Source organism: Elgaria multicarinata, chromosome 6 (assembly GCF_023053635.1).
Source record: "Elgaria multicarinata webbii isolate HBS135686 ecotype San Diego chromosome 6, rElgMul1.1.pri, whole genome shotgun sequence".
NCBI classification, from domain to species: Eukaryota; Metazoa; Chordata; class Lepidosauria; order Squamata; family Anguidae; genus Elgaria; species Elgaria multicarinata.
The window spans coordinates 10,721,690-10,742,760 of record NC_086176.1 but is presented as its reverse complement, the minus strand read 5'-3'; the positions used below and the strand labels follow the sequence as shown (position 1 = coordinate 10,742,760).

The following is a 21,071-nucleotide window of genomic DNA, read 5'->3' as shown; positions in this document are numbered from 1 at the left end:
TTGAAACCTATGCATAACTCTTTCCTTTTCTATTTCTTTTTTAAAAAAATGAACGGTATAGCTGATGGAAAAAATGATGCTATTCCTATATTTGTAATATTTCTTTGTTTTTCATTTTCATGAAAAAAGTAACGCAAACTAGGGTTTTAAACGTAATAACCAACTCTTTGTACTTCTTCCGGAAACCACGTCTGGAGCTTAGCAGGGAACAGCTACAGGAGTAGATATAATGAGGTTTCATAATAACTAGGGTGACCATATGAAAAGGAGGACAGGGCTCCTGTATCTTTAACAGTTGTATTGAAAAGGGAATTTCAGCAGGTGTCATTTGTATATATGGGGAACCTGGTGAAATTCCCTCTTCATCACAACAGTTAAAGCTGCAGGTGCCATGCCCTCTTTTAAATCTGGTCACTCTAGTATAGCTCCTGCAGCTTTAACTGTGGTGATGAAGAGGGAATTTCACCAGGTTCCGCATATATACAAATGACACCTGCTGAAATTCCCTTTTCTATGCAACAGTTAAAGATACAGGAGCCCTGTCCTCCTTTTCATAGGGTCACCCAATATTTAATAACTAGGATGACCATATGAAAAGGAGGACAGGGCTCCTTTATCTTTAACAGTTGTATTGAAAAGGGAATTTCAGCAGGTGTCATTTGTATATATGGGAAACCTGGTGAAATCCCCTCTTCATCGCAGGAGTTAAAGTGCAGGAGCTATACTAGAATGACCAAAGAGGGCAGGGCACCTACAGCTTTAACTGTTGTGATGAAGAGGGAATTTCACCAGGTTCTCCATATATACAAATGACACCTGCTGAAATTCCCTTTTCAATACAACTGTCAAAGATACAGGAGCCCTGTCCTTCTTTTCATATGGTCGCCCTATAATAACCAAAGATGGCAGAAAGGGGGTTCAAGACAGGACTCAGCACACTGCCAGAATTGCTCCTAATACTCTGTTTTTTCACTTCAGATTCAAGGTATCTGGAATCATGTTATCACTCTCTGCACTTGACAATGCGTATTTTAGTTGGGCTTATTCAAGGCCCTGCGAAGTGGGCAGCTGGTAGGACCTTGGGCTGAGGAGATAAGAGCCTGAGGGAAGTATAAATTGGGCAGACATGTCTTGAGAAAGTCCTGTTCCAGTCAACAAGACCACCAACAGACACCATGAAACTCCTCTTGATCTTTGCCTTCCTGGGAGCAGCAGGTGAGGCTTTTTAAACTACATTTGATTCTCTTTACAGACTTCTAATGTCTAGAGTACGCAATGAGGAGAGAATGGAGTGGTCGGGTCCGGACTGTAGGTGGCGCTGGTGTGGGGGAACCACGGGGCATTTAAGGCCCTGATTGGTGCAATGGAGGACCGCAAAGTGCGCTTTCTGGCTGGCAGAATGCCATTGCTGGCAGAATTGTGCTCTTTCTGGAGGCCCCACAAAGCGTGCTTTGCTTATGGCTCGGGAGGGTTATGCAGGCTTCTGAGCATTCTTGAAGTGGGGCTGAGTGAGTGGGGCTCAGCGAGCTCACTGGCAGGGCAGGGGCAGGGGGCTGCCTGAGCTCTCCAAACTCTAGGCTGTTATGAATGAGCATTCCTCTTTACAAAAACATTCCTTGCACACAGAACACTAGCACATCAGGGAGAAGGCTAGATGCTTAGAACCAGTAATCCTGACAAGAAGAGACTGCCTTCATGGTGCTGCTTTAGGGAAAACCCCACACTTTTGTTGCCGTGGGATAGAAACGGGCCTACAGCAGGAAACAGCACAGGCTTTATGGTGGCCATTTGGCTCTCTGGGCCCACCCCCTGCCCTCTGCCCAGCATTTGGCAGCCAATCATAGGTCTCCATCCAAACGGGCATGCCTCTGGCTGGATGCTGAAGTAAGGTCAGTCAGTGGAAGGGCCGTAGTGACCTTGCTCCAGTGTAAACAGGGTAAGTCCCCATTTTTTTCTAATGTGCAGCTTCATGGAAAAGCCTTGCAGTGGCTGCAAGATGGCGGCTGCATCGTATGACTGGTGCAGCCACTGAGGGGCTTTTAAACATATAGACAGCCCTCTAGTTTTCTTGGGGAATTTGTGTGTGTGCGCCTGTGTATAAGTTTTCAATCATCTGACAAAATTAACTCATCACCTACAGCCTGAAATTTCTGGGTCCACACCTCTCAAAGCTCCATCCGACGAGCGTTTTACTGCACACTCATAACTGGGCACTCACAGATTACTCACATGACGTCGTCTACCTCTCGCACATCTTCCGCTCCTTCTGGCCTTCGTTGCGCCACAAACCTCCCCGCCCCCCAGAAAAAGTCTGGTTGCTGCTCTCTCCTACTGGATTGAATGAGCCTATTACTTCCTGTTTTCAGGAAGCGACGTCAGAGCGACAACAGAGAAGCGACAGGAACAGCGCGTTTCAACCTAGATGTGATGGGGCTCTCAGGCTAATATACAGAACAGAGCTTAGTTATCCATCAGCTTTTGCACTTCCCAAAGTTCTTAACCATTTTGATTTCCCTTTTTTCATCAGTTGCTGCCCCTTTGGATGATGATGACAAGATTGTGGGCGGATATGACTGCCAGAGACTCCAGGCCCCCTACCAGGTGTCACTGAATTCTGGGTACCACTTCTGTGGCGGTTCCCTCATCAATGACCAATGGGTGGTTTCAGCTGCTCATTGCTACCAATCGTGAGTGAACAGTAGTTCTTTCTCCATTGCCCTGTTTGTACAGTAACCAGTAGACGAGGCCCCACACTACTGCTTTAACGTTTTGACAACTGTATATGTAGTGTGTCCTAGGCCCCAACAGTTGTCAAAACTGTTATAAAGCGCTTTAAAGCAGTAGTGTAGATCCTGCCAAGATCTCACAATAGAGCTCGACCTCGCCGTTAGTATAAATGAATGTGAATAGCTCCAGGTTACTAGGAGATGTAGCATACTCAGGGCTAGGGATGGGTGAGAATGTTCTTCAGTTCCTATTTTGATGTGAACGTACATATTTAGCGCTTCCTTGATTTCTATATAACCCAGAATGCGGTTGCACTCTGAAATTCACACTCTTCTGAATGTTTTTTTGTGTTTACGAAAAATGAAAACAAATTTGGTATATACAATGGGGGGGGGGAAATATACACAAAATGGTGTGTATTGGGAGAAACATATGCAAGTAAACAAAACCGAAGTAAGCATGCATCAAACTGGAATATAAGTCTAGTGTCCCTTACCTGAAAGCCACACAGTACTTGATGCTATCTGTTGAAAAAACACAACTTTTTGTGATGGCCAGCATGGAGTCATACATCTGATCCCGTCTCTGGAGGGCAAAGTCTAGCTCAGAGTAATCTAGATCATTGGCCAGAACTAGCCTGAAAGTGCATGGGTGTATTCTGTTGAGCAAGGGAAGGTAAAAAGTCAGGCTTCAGGCATTTTTACCAGGCCTATCCAATCCAAGTTCCATATTGTCTGTCAAATGTTAGGGATCAGCTTATGCAACCCTTTTCTGCAGTTAAAAAGGATCTCAGGCCTGAACGTACACCTTATGTAGTATCTCGCTACTAGTCTAGGTCTTAACCTTAAGCCGCAAAGCTCTTAATGTGAATCTCTTGCATTTTGCTGGATTTTGTCTTATTCATATGACTGAGCACCAATTGAATATGATGGCTTGGTAATGTGCCCATTTTATTTATTTATTTAGTTCTATACCGCCCAATAGCTGAATCTCTCCAGGCAGTTCACAAAAATTAAAACCGCAAGAGACAGCATAAAATATAAAATACGGAAGCTTAAAAACAGCTATAAAAATACTACCAGAATAAAACCTGTTTGAAAAACCTGCCTGTCTTGTGATAATAGCCAGGGACCACTTAGGGTCATGGAGATCTGTAGTATAATTTGTATGATTGCAAAGTTTCCATTTTTAGATATGACCCCTTTGCTAAATGAGATGTGGTTCATTTGATCAGTCGTATGGCATAAGTAGAACAAGGCTTGTTTACTTTGAGATCAGACACTGTATAGTTCACTCACTATAACATTGGACGATTGATTTTGCAGTCGCATCGAGGTGAGGCTTGGAGAGTATAACATTTTTGAGATTGAAGGGGACGAGCAGTTCATCAATTCTGCAAAAGTCATACGCCATGAACAATACAGCTCTCGGACATTGAATAATGATATCATGCTCATCAAGCTGTCAGCTCCTGCTAAAATGGCCAGAAATGTTGCCCCCATCAACTTGCCCACTAAATGTGCGACTTCTGGTACTAAGTGCTTGATCTCAGGGTGGGGCAACACTCTCAGCAGTGGCGGTGAGTATAAGCAATATTTGGTCCACCCATCACCGTATGGCTGAGATCTGGGTCACCCAAGCATGTGAATGGAGAACTTGCATATGCTGGTATTCTGGGTGACTAATGGTGTTCTAGCCACTGTTGTCACGTACATGTCACCTGTTATGTTTTGACCATTAAAGTGGGGCTATGTTGAGTAAAAGGATGATAATATTGACCCAGTGTGTACCTGCTGTGGACAAGGCCAGTGTTGGGGATCGTTGGGAGAGGAATTCAAAACACACCTGTACTGTAATGACGTTATACAAATTTGCGAGATGCAACCACACTTGGAATGCTGGGTGCAATTCTGCTCACTGCATCTCAAAAGAATATGTAGAGCTGGAAAAGGTGCAGAAAGGGGCGATCAAAATGATCAATGGGCTGGAGCGCCTCCCCTAAAGGGAAAAGTTATATTATTTAGGTCACTTTATCTTAGAAAAAAGGTGATTAACAGGAGACTTGATAGAGGTGCACAAAATTATGCATGGGGTTGGATCTGGGCATTTCACCTCAAAAAGGATGCTGTAGGGCTGCAAAAGGTGCAGAAAAGGCAACCGAAATGATCAAGGCGGAAGAACTGGACTGCACAACTTTGGGATGCCTGGGTTAGTTAGTTTTTGCCTCCGGTCTGTCAGAAAAGCACCTTCTAACAGAGAACTCCTTTGCCTGATCACTGATGTGTTGGGATCCTTTCTCGATGAAGTTGGACATTTTCAGGGTTGCTCTCATCTTTTGTTATCTTATGTATACCAAACATAACTTCCACCATTAATAATAATTTTAAGAAATATTCAGGGATTTGAGCCTTGGAGAACCTTGGTACTACTTAAGTCCTGCCTTTAAGTATAAAAACATTGCATTTGGGTGGCATTTTTGTAGTATTCAGGGCAGGTCGGGCTACATTTGCATTATTTTTCAATTTCCTATCTATTATGGAAGCACCCTAGCAATTTTGATTTGCTGTGTGTATGGGCCAGTGAAGTCCAGATGTCTTATTACATAAAATTATATACTCATACAGCTAAGCAGCTCTTACTTCCCCCAAAATTACTAGGCTACTGCAGAACTCTTGAATTTCTCCTTTTATCTCACTTTCCTTCCAGCAAACAGCCCTGACATTCTGCAGTGCCTGGATGCACCAATCTTAACTAATGCTGAATGTGAAGAAGCTTACCCAGGAAAAATCACTCCAAGTATGATCTGTGTTGGATTCTTAGAGGGTGGTAAAGACTCCTGCCAGGTGAGACAATTTGTCTTCTAAGCACATGGAAGTAATTAACCATACACATACTTTCTTTATTCGAAAACAGCCACCAGTAATTTGGGAATTAAGATAAGGGCCCTGAATGAGCAGATTATTTGACCTTTGCAATGTATACTAGGGATGTGCTCTGCTTCTCCTCAGACCGGAGAAGCAGAAGCGGATCGGGGGCTTCGCCTCCCCTTAAGGCAGAGGCGAAGAGTATTGGGGGAGCAGCGGAGCGTTGCAGAGTGGATTGAGGTGAAGGCAGATCCTTCGCCTCGATCCGGAGCTCCGCAAAAAAGGTAAGGGGGGTTTACTTGGCCCTGCCACTGTCGCTGCTGCCCATGCGGCAACGGTGGCAAAGCCAGGTAAGGGGGAGGGGGTCTTACCTGCATCCGTCGCGGCCTGTCGCCACCTTCACTAGAGCCCGTGGCTCAACCAGGAAGTGTAGGCCGCAATCAGGGCGTACAGTTCCTGGTTGAGCCGCGGGCTCTAGTGAAGCTGGAATGGTCCGGGACGGACACAGGTAAGGGGGAGGAGGGAGGGGGGCCTTACCTGGCGCCACTCCCCGCCACTGTGGAGCTCCGATTTGGAGCTGGAGCTCCGCAGCAGAGTGGAGCCTAGGCGGATCGAGGCAGGGCGGAGCGGGCCCGATCCGCAATTTGCGGATCGAGCGCGAAGAGGATCGGGAGGTCCGTGCACATCCCTAATGTATACTGTATATGGGTGGATACTGTGAGTTGATCCTGTTTCCACCCCATTTCCCATTTTCTATCGGGGAAAATATATACTAAACATCAGCTTGCAAACCTTGTTTGAAAGTGAAGCACAAAATGGAAGACAAGATACCCAGAGTGCAAGAGAAGATCAATTTTATTCATAAAAGATAATCTTTATCAAATGTCTGATGTGCACACATTTTTAGCAGTGCTGTTCTATAGCTGTAGAAGAATAGACAGACTTTAAAATCTCGACTCTTGCTTGGGGAAGGCTTTTGGGATTCCCCAGAGTTTAGATCTGGGCCTGGCTTGGGAGAACTTTGCTGGGATCTCTGGAAATGTATTGGATTTGAAAAAACAATGGTTCTGCCTGGGATGTGACTAATCCAGCATGCTCTCCTGGCAATCAGTAGCTATTTTGAAATGTATGCTTACCCAGAGTATCAAAATGTACTCAGAAAGAAGTATTCCAACTGTATCTGTTCAGTCTCAGCTTAAGGCCTTTCCCAGCGACCCCTTTTACACAACAAATATAGGTTTACTGAAGAAAAGATTTCACATCATCAGGCCCTGTCCTTAACCTACGTGCATTCAGTAATAGGGATGGGTGAGAAATTCATTGGGTTCATATTTTAACATGAACACACCAAATTTGCACTACTCAGACACAAATATGAACGGGAACACAGTGTACCACTGAGATCCAAATATTTCCGAACTTCGTAAAAACCTGCAGAAAAATACATTTCAAAATATGCATGCCAAAATGTGTACATTTTTTAAAAATGCACATACAAATGTATATAATTGAAATTTGCACAAAAATGCTTTAATAGTCACTGGAAAATTGCTTGATTTGATTTGTCCATTGGGAAAAGTGTCCACAAAAATGTATACATTTTAAAGATGCACATGAAAATTCACATCCCCTCCCGCCAATTCCCATAAAAATCCACACAAATGTTCATGCGGGCAAAGAAAAATTTAAAACCTGATGCAGAAACAAATAAAATCAAGTTTGACGGATTCCCCCATTGCTATAAAGTGTAATCTGTGAGAATAGACCCTATGTACCAACAAGTGTATGAAAGATTGAGAACTTTGCAAAAAAACTGGGATCTCCAAACAGGTAGACAACCTTCATGGGTACAATTTATAGGCTCATTGGATGTGTTCCTGTACTCTTCTGAAAAAGCGCCTAAGTCAGGAGTAGAACTTAGCTCTGTGATAGTGGAGGCGTGATCATGTGCACATGGCAGCACCGTATGTCTGATACATAAAGTATCAGTGTGGTGTAGTGGCTAAAGTGTTGGACTGGGAGTTGGGAGATCCAGGTTCTAGTCCCCGCTCAGCCATGGAAACCCACTGGGTGATTTTGGGCCAGTCACACACTCTCAGCCCAACCTACCTCACAGGGTTAGAATCATAGAATCATAGAGTTATAAGGGGCCTACAAGGCCATCGAGTCCAACCCCCTGCTCAATGCAGGAATCCACCTTAAAGCATACCTGACAGATGGCTGTCCAGCTGCCTCTTGAACACTTATAGTGTGGGAGAGCCCACAACCTCCTTAGGGTTGTTGTTGTGAGAATAAAATGGGGAACAGGAGGATTATGTACACTGCCTTGGGTTCCTTGAAGCAAAAAAGGTGGAATATAAATGCAATATATATATATATATATATATATATATATATATATATATATATGGTTGATGTGCTCTACATGACATATTTGGGGAACTCCAAAACCATGAGTGCATGAAACCATTCTTTTCTTTTCTTTTTGAAAATGTGTGGAACTTTCTCTCTGGACTATTTCCCTGCCAGTGTTTACTAGTAAAAAGCAGTTGCTCAGGCATCATTACAACTAAATCCCACATATGGGATTCACTCAGTAATTGCAACTAACAGCCCCCAACACACACATACACACACACACACACACTTACAATATGGGATGTAGTAGAAAAAGCAATTTCAGGTCAGAGGATGTGAACTTCAAGGAAGTTCTTTAAACATTCATCTAGCAGAGGTTACAGCTCTTTTAAGCATTCTTCTTCTACTACTACTACTACTACTGGTGGCAGTGGTTGTTCTTGCACCATTAGTCGACATGTCATTTTGGGGTTGTGCAGTTTCACATCAGTGAATATGGGGAGCAAAGGACAAGCAGGAATTAAAGATCAAGCCAAAGCAAGCTATTTGGGAACCTGCCTGAAATGCCTGTTATTTTCAACCTACCATCTTTTCCTTTGTCCCACAGGGGGATTCCGGTGGCCCAGTGGTATGTAATGGGGAGCTCCAGGGCGTTGTTTCGTGGGGCATCGGATGTGCTCTGCCCGGTTACCCTGGGGTTTACACAAGAGTCTGCAACTTCGTTGACTGGATCCATGATACCATTGCTGCTAACTAAAACAGCCATTTCTCCCCTTGTTTCAACAAGCTGGTTTCATTTCCAACTCATGTAATTCATCTTGAAAAAGAACATAAACAAATAAATAGATTCGGATTACCAAAATATTCTGGTGCGTGGTTGTTTTTTAATAGCACTCCACCTGTATAGCTTGAAGGGCATATGCCCACTGCAGACATGAACCTTTCCCTTTTAAAACATTTCCAGTTCAAGGCTTCTGCCCCGAAAGGTGGCCTAGAAATACATTATTATTATTATTATTATTATTATTATTATTATTATTATTATTTCTATACTGTCCCATAGCTGAAGCTTTCTGAGCAATTTACATACGATTAAAACAATTAAAAATGATATATAAAATTTAAATCCATAAATGAATAATTTAAATAAATAAATTGTACCAAACTCATTTCTAAGGCTTATTGCCCACACTCTGTCTTGTGGCACAATCCTGGCCATATCCAAGAAGGAAAAATATGGGTGAGGAGTAGGAGTAGGCAGAGCTGCCCTCTCCACTATCCGACCCCTCTCCCATTCTTACCCCTGCTCCTGTGGCAACCTCAGTCTCCACAGATGTGGCAGAGCAGCCTTGTGTGGGAGCACTTTGAGGTGGGAGTGGATCCCCGCTTTACTGTCTGTCGCGATTGTAAGGAATCTCTAAGCAAGGGTAAAACCCAAGGGCACTTTACAACCAGCAGTCTGCTCCTGCATCTAAAGAAGCACCACCAGTCAGTCCTGCTCGGGGCAGATTCGGGCAAGTCCCAGCTGATTGGTGGCAGCAGGGGCAAGCAGAAGGCTGCTGGTGGATCTAATGCAAGCTCTCCCTCTCCCATCTCAAAGAGGCTCAGGCAGGCCACTATGGAAGACATGGAGTGGGGGAAGTATGATGCCACAAGATGGAGATGTCCAGCACTTAACCAGATCACCAACTGGTGAGATGGTGGCGTTGGACAGCCATCCATTCAGTCCTGGTTTGACATCTCTAGGAATGGGCACAGCTGCCACACTAGCTTTAACTGTGCAAATGCACTCCTGGCCACCACTGAAACCTGGGCATCCAGGCTCAGGGTTGAATCCAGAAGTACACCCAAGCTGTAGACCTCTGTCTTCAGGGGGAGTGTAACCCCATCCAGCACAAGCTGAATCCCCATTCCGTGATCCGCCTTTCCACTTACCAGGAGCACCTCTGTCTTATCTGGATTAAGCGTCAGTTTGTTTGCCTTCATCCAGTACATAACTGTCCACAGACACCGGTTTAGCACCAAAACATCTTCCTTGGAATCAGGTGGAAAGGAGTGAGTAGTAGAGTTGGGTGTCATCAGCGTACTGGTGGCACCACACCCCAAAACTCCGGACAACCTTGGAAGCTGACATTGTTCTGGTCAGGAAAGCTACACATGCCTACTCAGGAGTAAGAACCATAGAGCTGAATGGGACCAAGTCCTGGGCATGGGTGGCAGCAGCCTCACTCGCCTTCTCCACGGGCTGTTCAGGTGACCTCTCTCCCTTCATAGTTGAGCAGTTGAGTGGAGAACCACCCAGCCCTCCTCTTTTTCCAGTGAGACTGCCCTTCGACATACATGCCCCCAACAAAAACCAGGATGGTCCGATATAGCGCAAGGACAGCAATACACGGGAGGGCGGAATAGCTTTATTGCACACGGAGGAGGGGGGAAAAGACTTTCCCTGCTCCAAAAATAAGATGGAAAATGGAGGGGAAGAGGCAAGATGAGTGCAGGACAGGGATGAGATGAGCACAGGACAGCGACGTCATGTGAGTACCGCGCTGCAAAAAACACATACCAGGCATGGTGAGAGTGCGATAAATTGCTGGTGCGATGGAGCTCTAAGATTCCATGATCAATGGTATCAAAAGCCACTGAGAGAACCAGGAATATCAACAGGGTAGCACTCCCCCTGCCTTTCATCTGGAGTAGGTCATCAGTCAGAGAAGCCAAGGTTTTCCCACACTAAAGGCCTTCAAGAGGCAGCTGGACAACCACCTTTCAGGAAAGCTTTAAGGTGGATCCCTGCATCGAGTGGGAGGTTGGACTTGATGGCCTTAGAGGCCCCTTCCAACTCTGCTATTCTATGATTCTATGACTGTAAGGTCTCCAAATGTCATGTTTGTATCACAGAAACTGAAAATGTTTGCTTTGAGTGCTTTCCCAGAAAAAGAAATTAACTGTGGATTACACTAATACCACTGAACCCATCTGTCTGAAAATTGTCAGGTACGATCACCTCCAAAGGGGCTCTAAGGCTTCCAAAGTTGAGGTATGTATCATGAAAAAATGAAAACTTATTGGCGTTTCTGTTTTCCAATGCAAGTCTATGGGAAAACGGAAAATCCAAATAATTCGGTCATCTGAATCTTGCTTCGGATCTGAAACCGACGTGAAGCAGACCGGCTCCAAATCCATTCAAAGCAAATCAGACCAGATTCAGAAGGTCCAAATCAGGATCTGAAGTGAATTGGGCTGTGTGTGTCCACGTGAGGGATTTTTTTTTTAAACTTACAGTTTTTGCAGGAGCGCTCCTGCATTCCTCTCTGATTAAAAAACAAAACAAAATGGCGACCATGACGTCCTCTTATTCCTGGGACGTCACGCACTGCGTGTAGATGAGGGGGACGATAGCGCTATCATAAAATCGCGAGATCATCCCCTCAACCCCCCTCATCTAGCCATGCCCTAAGGCTTTCTTATTGCAAAGCAGGAGAGGGAAGCCTTCTCAGTCTTCTCTCCACTGTCTGCCAGCAGACCTGCTTTCAAGGTACCATAGCTATCCTATAGCTGATGAATTTGTCCACATCAGCCAACAGCCATCTAATTTTAAAATCGTCTGATTGGCCTTCTAAGATGGTCTGGAAAGGGAGAATAAATTTAACCCTGGGTGAATTATATAATGGACAGTATAGGGTATAATGTACGAGATCTTCAATATGTCCTGCTTTGCAAAAGTGCTCTTTTACAGGTCTATTAGAACATCTTCCAGCCAGATACTCAGTGGGCATAGTTTGAATTCTGAGCTGGGTAAAAGCATGCCTAACAGGGGAAAAGGTTAATTCTCGCAGGAAGTTAGCAGATGTAGGAGAATTGCTTGCTCCATATTTTTAAATTAAGAAATACTGAAATACCGACTTGTGGTAATTTTTTTTTTAGTTAAGCAGCATGTGCAGGCAAGTTACATTCATGAATGCACATGCTCAGAATGATGAAAAGTAATATGGAAGGGGCACAGCAAGAGGAGGAGCAAGACGAGGGGCAGGGAAAGGTCCCAGGAACATATTCTGTCATGGGCCGCCCCGCCTCCCTTATATGGATGCAAAATCCCACTCTGCCCTCCAAGGAAAGGTCTCAGGGTGGGTTGGAGGTTGCAAAACTGCAGGCAGCAAAACCTAACCTCAAGACAAGGACTCTGGTCGTGTCTACACTAGCTATTTATTCCTGAATAATCTCGAGGTCGTCCGTACCAGGTCACATGATGCACAGCTGATCCCGTGGTGATCTCGACCCCACCACTCAGTTATTCCAGGATTTCGCTGGCTGGTTTTGTAGCATTTTTTCGGCTCTTTTGCTACAACACTGAAGTCTGCGGCTGGTGTCCCCCGCCCTCGTGAAGCTGTTGCTGTTTGGCACAAGCAACTGCCTCAGCGAACAGCCAACTTGCTGTCAGGGGCGTGTCCAGCAGTTTCGGAGGTGTGAAGGAGTGGAGCTGTCCGCCATTTTGATTGGGACATGTTTTGATTGGCATGTTTTAGCACTGACTGTGTGTATTTTTTTAAAAAAAAATCTCTGTGCAGGAGTGCAATTTTGACACAGTACCTATCCCCACTTGCTGTGTATTTGCACTGTTGCACATCTCCCAGGAGTTATTCAATATATATATATATATATATATATATATATATATATATATATATATATTCCCATCTGACTTGTCCTGCCCCCTTCTGCTGATACACATTTGGAACCACTGTAACAGGGCACAAGTTCTTCTGCAACGGCTTTCCTTTACTCGCGGGAAATATGGGTGGCGTGTGTGTCCCGTGAGCGACAATCGCAGAGCTGGGGACACTCACAACCACCCTTCCTCCCTTGCGAAAGGGCAGCAGGTGTAGATTCGCCCTCTGTATGGAAAAATAATGCCACACACAGCTTGCCATGTTTCATTCTGCAGATAAGGATGTCGATTTTGATCTGCCAATTATTTATTATTATTCTTTATTTGTTTACTGCTTGTTGGCCGAGGGAGAACTAGGCCAAAGAATCCTATAGAACCCTGCTTGAAAAAGTCAGTCCATGACGTCTTCCAAAATCACTGCTGCAGCAGCTCTGCTCAAGTGAATTTCTGTACTTCATGGTCAAAGAGATCACAAGGCTTTGAGTTCAGAATTTCCCCTGCCTCTTCCCAAATTCCAAGTAAAACTAAATCCCGTTGTTTGCTTGGCACGGTTGTGCTTCTTGGTTCTTTGGCACAATTGATATGGGCTGCATTATACAGGAAGAGAGGGGTGACAAGGGGGAAGGTCCTGCTGTTAAACACCTGACATGTTTGAATCGAGGAAGCCCACCCTCCCTTCCTGGCATGTGTGCAAAGGAGCAGGAGGGGGGAGTCTTGTTTTCATCTGTCTCCTCACAGTCCCAGAAAAGCCTGGACTTACTTCTGAGTAGACACATGGGGGACTACTAGCAGAAACCAACAGAAAGAAGAAGAAAATTGTTTAAAAGAATCATGTTGGATTTAAATCTAGCACAGCTATAATCTCGCATAATGAAGGGTCTTTTTCTTGTGGTCTCATAGAATCCTCTACATCCCTGTAGTGCACTTACTTGGGAGTAAGCCCCATTGAACATAAAGGTGTGCGCTTGGTGGGTTAGGGGATCAGATCTGCCTCCCTTTGTTGCAGAGAAGCATTTTACCCTCTTCTCCTTCTCATCACAGACGCGGAAAATCCTCCCTCAGCCAGTTCATAGTACAACGCCAGCTTTACACACTGCCGATTTTGCGCCATTTTGCACCAGCTTATCTCTTTTTGAAAATGGGATAAGTGGAGGGGAAGGGCGGGAGACATTGGCCTTAGCTAGACCTAAGGTTTATCCTGGGATCGTCCCGGGGTCATCCCTGTTCATGTAAATGACACACAGGATATCCCGGGAGCAGGCAGGGACGACCCCGGGACGACCCCGGGATAAACCTTAGGTCTAGCTAAGGCCATCCTGGCTGTATACAACATCATATAACAGACCAACAAACTTCAGTGAGTGACCAGACACAAGCGTGCTATTGTTTAGAGATGCCCATGGACTGAGTAATGGTGCAGTTAGACCATTTACTCTCTGTGAGTAATACTCTTATGCACAGCACCCTCCCCCAATCCTTATGGTAAAGCATATTACTTCATTTACTTCATGACGTGACAAGCAAAGCCTGCTGTGTTTTGGGGGCCCTCTGGCTCTTTCTGGTTAGCGGGACCTTGGACTTCTACTCAAAATGTACACTGGTACGGAATATGTAATGTCCAGTCTGGCCAAAGCTAAAAACAGTCCTGACAGTTTGTCAGTTATATAATTCCATGCCATGCACATCTGGATCTCACCAGGATTAGCTGCAGGGTTTCTCTTATATAAAAGGAGTGGATATAGTGAGGTTTCATAACAACCCAAGATGGCAGAAAAGGGGGTTCAAGGCAGGACTCAGCACACTGCCAAAATTGCACCTAACAATTTGTTCTTTCCATTGTTGGAAATAGTTCAGATTCAAGGTACCTGGAATCATGTTATCACTCTCTGCGCTTGACAGTGTGTATTTTAATAGAGCTTATTCAAGGCCCTGAGAAGTGAACACCTGGTGGGACCTTGGGCTGAGGAGATAAGAGCCTGAGGGAAGTATAAATTGGGCAGACATGTCTTGAGAAAGCCCTGTTCCAGTCAACACGACCACCAACAGACACCATGAAACTCCTCTTGATCTTTGCCTTCTTGGGAGCAGCTGGTGAGGCTTTTTAAAATGCATTTGAGTCTCTTTACAGGCTTCTAATGTCTAATGCATGCATGCAGTGGAATGAGGAGGGAATGGAGTGGTTGGGCCCAGCGGTGGAAGAACTACCATTTAGGACTGCAGGTCAAGGTGGTGTGAGGGAAACTCCTTTTTGTAATGGTTCCTTCTGTTAAAACATTTTACAGGTTGAAAACTAGCACAGCAGGGCGTGAGCAGGACTGCTACCTTTCTCCTTGGTGTACTTCTTCTCTTATTTCCAAGTAGTTTTTGTTTCTGTTTTACATGCAGCAGCATTCAAAATGGGTATTCCCAGCTGTAGCCTGTCCACTGTACAACCTTAGCAGTCTGTCACCTTATTCAGCGAAACCGCCTTATTCCATCTTCAGCCAGGATAATTTTTGTTTTGTAATCCTTCCCCGCCCCTCTTCTCAGCCTTTGATTACAATTTTACAACCTTCTTACATGCAGTTAGCCCCACTAAGGGCCTTGCTAGACCTACCTCAGAATCCGTGTGGGAAGAGCTTCTAGTGCGCTTCTAGTGCGGGCTGTTGCTCCTTTCCACATGTCAGACACGACGGGGAAAGGAAAGCCCCGTCGCGTCCTCCATTTTTTTAAAAAAGTAAAAGGGGCCATGTGCACAGGGGCGCACCAACGAAAAGGTAGGGTGTTTTTTTTTTAAAAAAAAAGGGTTCCCCGCTCCCCCTGCCCCTGATTTCCCCCCAATGTCTGATCCCCCCACTCGCCCGCCCGCTCGCTCGCCCCCGCTCGCCCCCCACTCGCCATGTCCACCCCCCTGCTCGCCATGTCTACCCCCCGCTTTCCATGTCCGCCACCCCCGCTCGCCATGTCCACCCCCCCGCTCACCATGTCTGATGCCTCCTCCACCCCCCGTCCGTGATCTCCGCCCCCAGCCCAATGGGCACAGCGCTCCATAGTGCACGGCTTCTCCCAGCTACTCACGAGTAAGTGAGCAGCCAGGAAAAGCCATGGAACTAGCTAGACCTTCCACAGGATCCGGTTATCCCGGGGCCAAGGGAGGGTTTAGCCCGGCCTGACCCCAGGATCCCCTGTGCGTCGTCTGCATGCACAGCAGGAAGCCCGGGCCTCGCACCGGGCTAAACCCTCGTCTAATAAGCCCCTAAATATGGTGAATAAAATACAGGATTGCAATGTTTTATCTAAGGGATATGAAGAATCTCCCCTGGGAAATGTAATTAGCTTTAGTTAATCACTTTGGGGTGGTATAGAAATGTAATAAATTTTAAAAATGGTGAAATTATTTTGGCTTACTGTTCAAGTCCTTAGATGACCTGAGAAGGAACTCCAAATTTGCTTTGAATATTGCTCTACTGACCAGAGTGGCATATGCGTGCACACATAGGGCCTTGCTAGATGAGGCTTTAGCCCAGGGTAACCGGCACCGCTTCGGGCCCGGTTTTTCCTGTGGTATCAGGCTCAGCCCGAGACCACAGGCATGTAGCCAGGTCCACCACTTTTTTTGGTCTTCTGGCATGCACACCTAGCATATAGCTCTATTTCGATATCAATTAACACTTATGCACAAGTTTTCACTGAGGCGTTAAACCTGTGTCTGGGCTATACCACTTTAGACTGAAGGGTAGGGTCTACACTACTGCTTTATAACAGTATTGAAGTGCATTGACAACAGTTGAGGCCCATGACACATTCCATATATCGTCTTCAAACCGTTCTCATAGTGTTATATCCTGCTTGGTGTAGATCTGGCTCAGGTAAGGGCTCACATGCTTGAACGTTCCTCTTTACAAAACATTCCTTGCACACAGAAAATTAGCACATCAGAGAGAAGACTAGATGCCTAGAACCCGTTTTACTGTCATCTAGTTTACTTTGGGGTTGTCGGGGTTTTTCATGTTTTTAGTCATGTGACAAAATTACCTGCATTCTGAATTAGTCCAGGCCACAAATCTTTACCACCTTATTGGGAAATAGGCCTCAATAAGTAGAACCATTAAGAAGTCAATCTTTGTGAATTCCATTATGAACTGATTTGATACACGCCTCTCAAACTAATATGCAGATTAGAACTTAGTTATCCATCAGCTTTTGCACTTCCCAAATGTTCAGAGACACTTCAAAAATGGGTATTTTGAGGGAAAATAAAATATGTTTTATAATATGAATTTAAGCACATATTTAAATGCAATTGCTCATGAAGATTTTTTTTTAACATGCAGATTAATATGGAAACAGGACAGAATAGACGAACACACGTGAAAGTGATAAGGACCCATCCCTTAGAACCATGGATATAGGTGTTCCTGAAGTTTCATTATATGTTGTCTGGAACCCATGGCTCTGGGGGCAACTGTCTCCGCCTCCCTCAGTGGCACACTGTCTTTGAGGCCATATCACATTATCAATTAGAAAGTGTACCTGATTTGTTTGTATTTGTGTTTTGTTTTTGTTTGTAGAAGCCAGGTTATTTTGCAGTTCTTACTCATTTTGATTTCCCCTTTTTCATCAGTTGCTACCCCTTTGGATGATGATGATGATAAGATTGTGGGAGGACATGACTGCAAGAGGAATGAAGTCCCCTACCAGGTGTCACTGAATTCTGGGTACCACTTCTGTGGTGGTTCCCTCATCAATGACCAATGGGTGGTTTCAGCTGCTCATTGCTACAAATCGTGAGTGAACAGTAGTTCTTTCTCCATTGCCCTGTTTGACTAGGGTGACCATATGGAAAGGAGGACAGGGCTCCTGTATCTTTAAAAGTTGCATAGAAAAGGGAATTTCAGCTAGTGTCATTCGTGTGCATGCAGCGCCTGGTGAAATTCCTTCTTCATCACAGCAGTTAAAGCTGCAGGAGCCCTGCCCTCTTTTGTATCTGGTCACTCTAGTATAGTTCCTGCAGTTTTTACTGCCGTGATGAAGAGGGCATTTCACCAGGTGCTGCATGCATACCAATGACACCTGCTGAAAGTCCTTTTTCTACGCAACTGTTAAAGATACAAGAGCCCTGTCCTCCTTTCCATATGGTCACCCTACCTGTTTGTACAGTAACCATTAGTTGAGGCCCCACAAGATCTCATGACAATGGAACCAGTTACCTCAGGAGGTTGTGGGCTCTCCCACGCTAGAGGCCTTCAAGAGGCAGCTGGACAACCATCTGTCAGGGATGCTTTAGGGTGGATTCCTGCATTGAGCAGGGGGTTGGACTCAATGGCCTTGTAAGCCCCTTCCAACTCTGCTATTCTATGATTCTACACTTTCAATAGAGCTGGACTTTGGCAGTAGTATGAATGAATGGAGGTAGTTCCAGGTTACTAGGAGATGTAACATACCTGGAGGGCTCCAGATTACTTATGATTTGTGGAGATGATGTGCATAATTCGTACTTCCTGGACTTCTGTACAGCTCGGACTGCAGCTGCGCTCTGAAATCTACACTTTCCCGAATGTCTTTTGTGTTAATGAAAAACGCACACAAAGTTGTCATATACAATGGGGGAAATGTGGAGACTGGAAAAAGTACACACAAAAATGTGTATATTTGAAGAAACATACACAAGTAAACAAAACTTAAGTAAACATGCATTGAACTGGAACATAACTCTAGTATTTCTTACCTTAAAGCCACGCAATACCTGGAACAGCATAACTCTTTACCAGGACCAGGATGGGGTCTTGGCTGGCTGGGGCTGCATAGGAATCCATTTCTGCAGGGCAAGGTCTATCAGATCAGTGGCCTGAACTAGCCTGAAAGTGGAAACTGTATTCTACTGAGCAAGGGAAGGCAAAAGGTCTCCAGGCATTCGTACCAGACCCATCCAGGTTTCATACTGTCTGCCAAACGCTAGGGATCGTTTTATGCAACCCTGTTCTCCCCCGCAGCTAAAGAAGGATCTCAGACCTGAGCATACACATTATGCAGTATCTCACTAGCCTAGGTCCAAACCTTAAGCCACAAGGCTCCCAGTTTGAATCTCTTGCATTTTGTTGTATTTTATCTTATTCGTATGACAGAGCACCATTTAAGAACATAAAAAATCCCATGCTGAATCTGATAGTTGGTAAAAAAATAAATAAATAAAAAATCATTTCTATCCCGCCCAAGAGCTGCAGCTCTCCATGCATTTCACAAAAATTTAAACCACGAGATACACCCTAAAATATAACTTGGAAGGAAAGGAACCTCTCGTGCAAGCACTGGGTCATTACTGACTCTTGGAGGAACGCCAGCTTTCACTGACGTTTTCATGGCAGGCCTTATAGCGGGGTGGTTTGCCGTTGCCTTCCCTGGCCATTATTACCTTTCCCCCAGCTAGCTGGGTACTCATTTTACCGACCTCGGGAGGATGGAAGGCTGAGTCGACCTGAGCCGGCTGCCTGAAACCAGCTTCCGCTGGGATCGAACTCAGGCCGTGGGGAGAGTTTCAGCTGCAGAAACTGCTGCTTTACTGCTCTGCGCCACACAAGGCTCATAAGTTAAATATAACTTACGGAAGCTTAAAACCACAATATAAAAGTACAACCAGAATAAAACCTATTTTAAAAACCTGCCTGTTTTGTGATAGTAGCCAGGAAGCATGTAGGGTCATGGAGATCTGTGCTATGATCTTGTATGATTGCAAAGTTCCCGCTTTTAGATATGGAAGGAAAGGAAAGGAACCTCTCGTGCAAGCACTTGCATCATTGCTGACTCCTAGAGGGACGCCTGCTTTCACTGACGTTGTCTTGGCAGACTTTGTAGCGGGGTGGTTTGCCATGGCCTTCCCCAGTCGCAGTTACCTTTCCCCCAGCTAGCTGGGTACTCATTTTACTGACCTCGGAAGGATGGAAGGCTGAGTCGACCTGAGCCAGCTGCCTGAGAACCAGCTTCCGCTGGCATCGAACTCAGGCCTTGGGGAGAGTTTCAGCTGCAGTAACTGCCGCTTACCACTCTGCGCCACACAGGGCTGTTTTTAAATATTACCCCTTGCTAAATGAGATGTGGTTCATTTGAGCAGGGGGTTGGACTCGATGGCCTTGTAGGCCCCTTCCAACTCTACTATTCTATGATTCTATGATTCTGTGATCAGTCCTGAGGCATAAGCAGTACAAGGCTTGTTTACTTTGAGATCCCACAGTTCACTCACTATAACATTGGACTGTTGATTTTGCAGTCGCATCGAGGTGAGGCTTGGAGAACACAACATTAATGTGCTGGAGGGGGACGAGCACTTCATCAATTCTGAAAAAGTCATTCGCCATGAACAATACAGCTCTTGGTATTTGGATAATGATATTATGCTCATCAAGCTGTCAACCCCTGTTAAATTGGGCGTAAGTGTTGCTCCCATCAACTTGCCCAGTGGATGTGCAGCTCCTGGTACCGACTGTCTGATCTCAGGGTGGGGCAACACTCTCAGCAGTGGCGGTGAGTATGGGCAATATTTGGTCCACCCATCAGCTGATGGCTCTGAGCTGGGTCACCCAAGCATATGAACGGAGAACTTCCATGTGCTGGTATTCGGGGTGACTATTGGCGTGCCGCCCACTGATGTCACGTTCACTTCACCTGCCATATTTTGACCATCATAATGGGGCAACGGAGGGTAGATGGATGGTAATATTGATCCAATGTGCAGCTGCTGTAGACAAGGCCAATCAGTAGGAAAGGTATTGAAAAGACACCTGCCCGTATTGTAATGACGTTATACGAATTTGTGAGGCAACCACACTTGGAATACTGGGCACAGTTCCGGTCACTGCACCTCAAAATGAATACGTAGAGCTGGAAAAGGTGCAGAAAGGGGCGATCAGAGAGATCAATGGGCTGGAGCAAGGTGACGTTATTTGGGTCTCTTTATCTTAAAAAGGTGAGCAAGGAGGATATGATAGAGGTGCATAAAATTGTGCATGTGGATTTTTGAGGTGCAGTTCTGGTCATTGCACCTCAAAAAGGATCCTGTAGAGTGGGAAAGCTCTTGAAAAAGGCAAGCAAAGTTATCGAAGGGCTAGAACTGTACTGGACAACCTCAAGACGTCTGGAGGGCATTTTGCCCTCCCCACATCACCACAGGCTGTACTTTCAGGACACTCACAGAATTCCACAGGATGCAGCTCTATAGTTTAGAAAAACAGTGAGTAAGGGGGGACATGATAGAGGAGTATAAAATGACACACAGTATGGAGGCAATGAGTCAGGAGAAACATCTCTCGCTCTTTTATAGTACTTGAAACCAGAGTCAGATAAGAGAGATGAAAGCAAATTCTTTTTCACACAGCACATAGATAAACTATGGAATTTGCTACCACAGGATGTAGCGATGGTCACCAACATGGACAGCTTTAAAGGGGAATTATCCACATTGATGGAACATAGGGCTCGCCATG

The 21,071-nt window shown here is 45.2% G+C and overlaps 2 protein-coding genes across 2 annotated transcripts in view; both read left to right on the top strand.

Annotated features, from left to right (window-relative positions):
• The first annotated feature begins 1,175 nt into the window (after positions 1-1,175).
• Positions 1,176-8,706, top strand: LOC134400594 (serine protease 1-like). The gene is made up of 5 exons (XM_063129018.1): positions 1,176-1,215; positions 2,528-2,687; positions 4,053-4,306; positions 5,434-5,570; positions 8,557-8,706. Exons 1-5 carry the CDS (start codon positions 1,176-1,178, stop codon positions 8,704-8,706), a joined length of 741 nt encoding a protein of 246 aa, XP_062985088.1.
• Positions 8,707-14,666: 5,960 nt separating this feature from the next.
• Positions 14,667-21,071, top strand: part of LOC134400146 (transmembrane protease serine 9-like) — a 29,666-nt gene continuing 23,261 nt past the window's right edge. The window contains 3 exon segments of the mRNA XM_063128435.1: positions 14,667-14,706; positions 17,219-17,381; positions 19,859-20,112. Of these exon segments, the coding sequence (XP_062984505.1) occupies positions 14,667-14,706; positions 17,219-17,381; positions 19,859-20,112 (457 nt within the window).